The following is a 7361-nucleotide window of genomic DNA, read 5'->3' as shown; positions in this document are numbered from 1 at the left end:
ACTGCAATTGTGAAGAGGAGAAAAAGCATGGTACCCAACTGAATTTCTACATTCATTAATACTTCACTCATTCTTTAATAAAGTTTTAAGAATGAGCTGGAAATACCTCTAGGCATTTCCTTTGAAGCTCATGCATTGGTGATGTAAACAGCAGAAAACACAGGGGCTGCCAGTTGACCAAACTATGGAAGCACAGGCGTAATCTTCCCCTCAGACACACCCTGAATGGTGATGGAAACAAGCTCAAATGTGTGTGTGGGTGGGTGGCATCACTCAAAGTAGTTGTATTCATCTGTGGACACTTGACTGTGCTCAATGTGCTGTTTATCAGAACATTAATACATTTCTTGATCATGCTGGTACTGGGATTAAACCTAGCTTTTGACTGGCCAATTCACCTCTAGAATAAGGGCATTGTACCAAAACACTTTCTATGAGTTCATTATTCACACTATAGCAGCTTGGTGATATATTTTCCAGTCCTCATCTACAGCAGTTCTAGTCTGTTCCAGTACCTCTGGTATATCTTTCTGCATTGATGCAGTAATTTTAAATTTTGTTCTCTTGCTATTGCAGGTTGTTTTTAATGAAAACGGAGATTCTGCACCCATGTCTTCCTTTTCGGAGTCATGGCTAATCATTTCACATCCCTTAATGATTTGACCATTTTGATCAGCTCCTTTTCATTTGTCCATGTGCTGTATCGAAGCTCTTTGTAGCTGACAGTGTCACTTGTTAAAAGCAAGAATTTCCATTTAGTATGTTGTAACCATGGCAACATATAGTTTGCCCAAAGAGTTCATTTTCACTTCAGCTATACAGAGATAATGTAACCTGATAAGTTTCCTTCCACTGAAATGCTGGCTATGAAATAATTCAAACATCTGTATACTTTTTTCTAATTCCTAGAAAATTGCAAACGTAGATGAAGGAACATGAGTAAGAGGCCAAGTGCCAGTCTGTAGAACATATCTCCAAACTTATTCTTGTGTCTTGGTTTTTGATAAAATTGTGAACCTACTGTTGAGATTGGCACTGGCAATCATATCTGTATACATCCAATGTAGCTTGCTGGTAAACTCATAACCACAGGCTTGCTTTATTTTACTGCTCATGGATTTTTTGGAATCCATAGACATGGATAACCCATGAATTAAAACATTTTGACAACATTCTTGCATAGAAAACATCTTTATCAACATATTTGAAAATAGTAATGAAACTTGTGAATCTGTCTTCTACTTCATTCTCAGTCATCTCTTCTGTTGACATCTTAAGCAAATTGTCACAGTACTTAGCAAGCAGTCTTAGTGCTTAGCAAACTGACTTGGGCAATCTGTAACTTATAACTGATATAAGGGACTTTTTATCCACTGCACTCATAAAATGCTGGTAACCATTCCAAACAGTGTTGATGAACTGAACACATTTACCACGTACTTCCCAAACTGACTCCACAAATAGTATTGGCATATTTTCCTGACACCCTCATTATGGATATGGTTTTGCAGCTCCTGAATCATGGAAGGTAAGCCAGAGGACACAGCACAGAGTATTTGCCAAGTTATTGTTTTACTCTTGTCAAATGATATTATGACAGGCTGCATGTAAGAACCATAAGTGGTCTGCTACCATTCACTGTTGACATTCATGGATCACTTTAGCATATGAATTCAGATTTACCATTTAATCTACCTATAACCTTTTCCACATACTGTGAGCAATTTGCTTCTTGTAACGTATTTGAAGCTTTTTGTTTGTAATAGTCTTCTGTTTCAATCAGAAAGGGAGAATTCCTGATAAAACTTTAAGGGAAAAATTGTAATACTGTTCAGCATGACTAAAGGACTTAATAAACCCATGGATTACTTTCTGATTGGGTCTTTTCTGCCACAGTCATTTTTAGTTTCTTTGAGCCTCGTTCCGATAAGGATTGTCTGAAGCGGTTCAAGCATTAATTTCCTTCACATTTCCAATGCTAGCACTCCAATTTCCAGAAGTGGTTCATTCATTTCTACTCCACCATCGCCATATTGAAGATCTGGTGTTGTAATACCTATATAAGCAGTCCATATAGGCTGCACCCTTGCTATGTTCTTCTCAATACCTATGATGCATAACAAGTACTTGTTCATCTGATTCCAAACTCTTATGCAAATGCTGAGCATGATTTTGCAAAATAAAATCTATGTTTCGGTGTAAAGTCTATCTCTAAGATGTTCAGGATAGGCCACACACAAAGCATAGATATCTGAGAAACAGTGGTTCCCTGTTGATCTTTTCACATACTCCAACATGACAATAGCTTTGGTTGTAGTTAGGCACTTGTTCCATGATTCATCAAAATCCACCACTCTTGGTTTCGATGACATTGTGCAAGTTTAGTGCTGAAACCTGCAGAAGCAGAGAGAGGGGCAAGGGTCAAGGGGAGGGAGGTAGCCCTCAGGAGTAGAGGGCAAAGCCTGGACAAGGAAGATGGGTAGCCTGGCTGTCAGCTCCTGCTCCCCAGCTCACAGGTCTGCCATGACTGCAAGGGGAGGCCACCTCTCGGGCCTACCACCTCCAGGACCTGCTGCCTCCCCGGCCTGCTGTCTCCACTGGCCAGAGTGTCACAATCTTTACTGCCAGGTAGTTCTGAAGAAGGATTTGATGACAAAGATCAGAACTTGTGGTATTGACCAGTAAGCCCAGAGAGCCAGGGCAGACAGTTCTTTTCCACCAGTCGCCAGACAGGTTCCTTCAAATATCTTTCATAGAGACAATGAACAATTACACCATCACTATAAAATCTGTACTTAGCTGCCATAAAAATATGTTGATAGTCTGTAATCTGCAGAGTCAAAGCAGGGGGACTCAGCCCATCTGCCTGTAGAATATGACAGTGCTTAATGCCACCCGGCGTGGGTGTGAGTGCGTACAATCTTCTACACAATATGGCCCTTATACAAAGCACAAACTCGACTCAGACACGAATTCACAATTCCTCCAAGATGTATAAGGCTAGCACTTTTTCTACCCTTTCTATCTCTTTGCAATGGCCCACGTTTGCCAAGTCCTGAGACTTGGTTTCTCTTAACAAAAAAGGCACTTGACTGACGTTGTCAGAGGCATGTAGATTCTAGTTGTGTGTGATCAGCAGCCTGGATCTTCGATGTTCTAAGGTATCTGAATGAACCATTGCTCATTTCCATTTTATCCTTGGCTGGTAAACAGCCATTAGCTTACTACCAGCAAAGAAGGTTTATCAAAACTATCAAATTAACTAACAATTAACTAGCAAAGAACATATTCTTATTTAAAGTTGTAAAGTCTAAACTCCTGAGCCTGTTTGTCCTCATAGAAAGTTTCAACAGTTGAGACACAGGAAGTAATCTATGAGGGCAGTTTTAATTTTTGAAAGCACTTTCTTGTCTAGGACCTAAATACTACCTGGATAGTCATTCTTTGGTCTGTTTAAAATAAGGGGCTGACAGACCCAAAGAAACACAGCTCCCATGGTTTCCCTTATTTTAAATAATTACTATACATCTAGGATAATACTAGCAGATGAGCAGACTAGCTCAGTGGCTACATACATATGACCATATAAGATGATGCTAAGCGAAATGAACTCTAAGACTTGGACAAAAGAGGTTTTTCTTTCTTCTTGTTGTTGTTTTTAATATACTATATGATTTTTTTGTTTCTTTTGTATGTTTTTTCCCCTCTATGGTATAATCCCCTGTTGTCACTGTATTTTATTTTGGTACCCTGGTATTGTATATACATTTATTTGAATTAGGGAAGGGAAGGGGAACAACAGAATGGCAAGACAAAGGACAAGGGGGAACCAATGCAACAGCGATACTCGTAAGACAATATGTTGGAAATGATCTGCACAGCTTGGGGGGGGCATTGGGGAAGGGAAAGTAGGAGAAAAATGAGGGAAGGGGTAACAAGTTTGACAAGAAATGTACTTACTACCTTCCTTATGTAACTGTAACCCCTGTGTATATCACCTTGACAATAAAAAATAAAATAAAATAAGGGCTGAGGACTGGTTTGGGACCAATGTTCTCTGATCCTGATGCAGAAAACAAAACAGCTTGGATTAGGTCTGTGTTTAATTTGCATTTGGACACACTGTAGCTAGCGGAGAACAAAATAGGGTGGAGATTTGTGGCTTCAGTGGAAATGAGAAAGATGGGGTGAATAAACATTGTGACTTTGAATTACACAGTTTTCTTCAGGATAAAGATTAACCTTTCAAAGAAGTTGGGTAGCTTTTTGATGGTTTGTTTGGTTTTCTCTGATTTTAAATGGAAAACAATTAAGATCTAAGGAAGTCTTATTTTACTAAGCAATCTTTCCTTGCAGGTCACTGGACAGATGATCACAACTTTACTTTGTTTCCCTCCCTGATCTAGATACACTGCTGTAATCTGAAGGAGTCTAAGCACAGAGGCCACCATTGTTTGGTAAGGCATAATGTAGTAAATATGTTGTGGATCATAATTAAGCAACTTTGTTGGCATAGTGCAAGAGCAGCCATACATCTATGAACAACTGGCTATATTCTAATAAATAATTATTTCAGAAACTGCAGAGCAGAATTTACCCATGGCTGTACTTTGACTACTTCAGTGAGTCAACGAGGATTGCTGTAAGTATCATCTTAATGATGGCCTCAACTTTTTAAGAACTGTTCTGTCCAAGTATATGACTTCAGGAAACCCCTTTTCCTTTTCTTCATACTTAGTATGAGTACTGTCTGATATTATTATAACCTTAAAAGTCTCATGTATTAGGGCTGGGAAGGTGGCTCAATGGTAGAGTGCTTGCCTTGCATACATGAGACTCTGGGTTGGATTCCTCAGCACCACATAAGCAAAAAAAACCAGAAGTGGTGCTGTGGCTCAAGTGGTAGAGCGCTAGACTTGAGCTGAAGAGCTGAGGGACAGCGCCCAGGCCCAGAGTTCAGGCCCCGCAACCGACAAAAAAAAAAAGTCTCATGTATTTAATAGCCAAATAATTGGGGCATTATTATTAACTTAGAGCTTAGTCAATTATTTACAGAGTGATAACATAAGCCTAGGTCTATTTATTTTTAAAAGGTCATGGCTTAATTACAATTGAACTATCCCAATTAAGCCTTAGATCTGAAGGCAGTTTGCTCACAGCTCTTCTGTAGCTGACATTGAGTGAGTTCCCTATGGGATGTCTCCATCTTTTTCTGGTATGGTAATTGAGGTTTCTCTTCATTATTTTGTTGCTTCTGTTGTTCTGTTTGTTAGTTCTAAACTTGTGTTTGCATTTTGCTCAGCCATTGGAATGACATCATTTAAGGAAACAGCTTTCCTTTTAAACCTGCAATTAATCAAACTTCACACACTGAGGAGACTACCCTGGTAGATGGACTACCTGTTTCTAGTGGTGATGTTTTCTTATACTTTAACTTAGAACTTTCATGTTGCATTTTGTAAAAAGACAAAAGAATATTTTTTTAATATTTCTAAGCTAAATGAGGAATAAGTCATACATGTGCATTATGAGAGCCATGCAAAGGCCTCTAAAAGTACATTTGTAATTTTCTAAGATCTATGGACCTCAGATATTTACTAACACAAAAATAAAAGCAAAAAGAGGAATCAGACTGTGCCCATTTAAAAATAAAGCTCCTCATGAGATGTCTTAAGAATTATGTTTAAGTTAGAGCTTTACAACTTTACTAACACATTGATCAATGGTGAACAGTAAGTTTTGGTCTGTGTGTGTGTGTGTGTGTGTGTGTGTGTGTGGTGTTAGAGACTGACTTCATAACTTCATGTGTGGTAATCTGGCACTCTTGCAGCTAGCTACCTGCCCAGCCCACAATTGTTTGGATTTAATTTAAAGATGAGATTGACAGGTTGGAAGAAATGCAAAATTTATTACTGTAGCTAGAAACCAACTTGCTTCATTATATTACCATATAAGTGACTCCATATGATTTTTTTTGCCTTTTGCTTTTAGACTAAATAAGTTTACTTTTATACTAAGTAAGTTCCTTGGTTATTTAGGTAAAAGATCCATTTCAGAAAGAAATAAAAAGAAATTCTCTGAAATTATTTCCCATGCCCTTCTGGAAATTCTGTTAGAGGAATGAAAGAAGAAAGTGATACAGATACTGAAGCTAGAAAGACACGTAGTGGAATCCAGGAACCAGAGGAAGAAAATGGAGTTTAAGACAAGGGAAATGACTCTTGAATACAGTTGAGAAAGTAGGAGCTGCAACTGAGAGAAAAAAAATCAATTCAGAGACAGAAAATGGGACCTGTTAAAAAGGTAAGGAGAAGTCTGTGAAAAGAGAGACTGGAAAAAAAAGAGGGTGGCAGAGAATAAAGGGAGGGGTATCCAGAAAAGGAAATGGAGATGTGAGAAGCCTCTACAGAATGCAAAGGGTGAGTCAGTCAGTCAAAGATAGAAAGGAATCCATACGTGGGAGAAAAGTCTCAGTAAGAATTGGTGAGAACTAGTCTGTATGAAAGAAAATACACTCATTACCTGACTTTGCAATCCTTCTATAGATCACCTATAATAACAATAAAGTACATTTATAACCAAGAATTAGTAAGAACTAGAAAGAAGAGGCTCATGCTCTGGGAAGGTGGCTCAGTGGTAGAGTGCTAGCCTTGCATGCATGAGGCCCTGGGTTTGATTCCTCAGCATCACATAAACAGAAAAAGCCAGAAGTGGCGCTGTGGCTCAAGTGGTAGAGCACTAGCCTTGAGCTGAAGAGCTCAGGAATAGCACCCAGGCCCAGAGGTCAAGCCCCACCATCAACAATACAAATAAAATAAGATAAAATATAAAAAAAAATTTAAAAAAAGAAAGAAGAGGCTCAAAGAAAAAAAGGAGGGTGGAAGAAATGGAGTTAAGAACACCTCTTTTCTTTCTATATTTGAGGTTATTTCAAGAGATTAAATTAACTACAATAAAGAAGTTTTATTTACTCAGAAGGCATGTGATATAATTTTAAATACACTCAAGTCAGTATACATTGTTACCCAAACAGACTGTATGAAAGTATGGCAGCCTTGAACAAGCTCCATCAGGAATGCTTTTCATTTCATTAGCATAATGACAGCATTTATATTTACTTGTGGTTTTATCATTGTACATCTGTATTAACCCCATTATCAGTTTCTTCCTGAGGGTTTTAAAAATATCTTTTTAAAACTTCTCCCCCTCACATAGCTTTGTGACATTTTTCTTCTCTCTTCACTTCCCTCAGCCTCAAATCTGATGTCAAGTATAGGGCACAAAATGCGGGAGGAAGATATTAGTTATTGTGTCTCATGACTACCTCTGAGTTGGTTCTATTCTGTGTGTGTGTGTGTGTG

At 38.4% G+C, this 7361-nt stretch overlaps 1 protein-coding gene and 1 pseudogene across 1 annotated transcript in view; one reads left to right on the top strand and one right to left on the bottom strand.

Moving 5' to 3' along the window:
* Positions 1 to 269: 269 nt before the first annotated feature.
* On the bottom strand, positions 270 to 2372 carry LOC105992576 (annotated as a pseudogene).
* A 103-nt stretch (positions 2373 to 2475) lies between these two features.
* The window catches only part of Spink5 (serine peptidase inhibitor, Kazal type 5), a 147586-nt gene continuing 142700 nt past the window's right edge, over positions 2476 to 7361 (top strand). The window contains exon 1 of the mRNA XM_013025493.1: positions 2476 to 2628. Within this exon, the coding sequence (XP_012880947.1) occupies positions 2476 to 2628 (153 nt within the window). The remainder of the gene's footprint in view (positions 2629 to 7361) is intronic.

Source organism: Dipodomys ordii, unplaced genomic scaffold (genome assembly GCF_000151885.1).
Source record: "Dipodomys ordii isolate 6190 unplaced genomic scaffold, Dord_2.0 Scaffold85, whole genome shotgun sequence".
In the NCBI taxonomy this organism is placed as follows: domain Eukaryota; kingdom Metazoa; phylum Chordata; class Mammalia; order Rodentia; family Heteromyidae; genus Dipodomys; species Dipodomys ordii.
The sequence above is the reverse complement of the archived record's forward strand: the minus strand, read 5'-3'. Positions and strand labels throughout refer to the sequence as shown.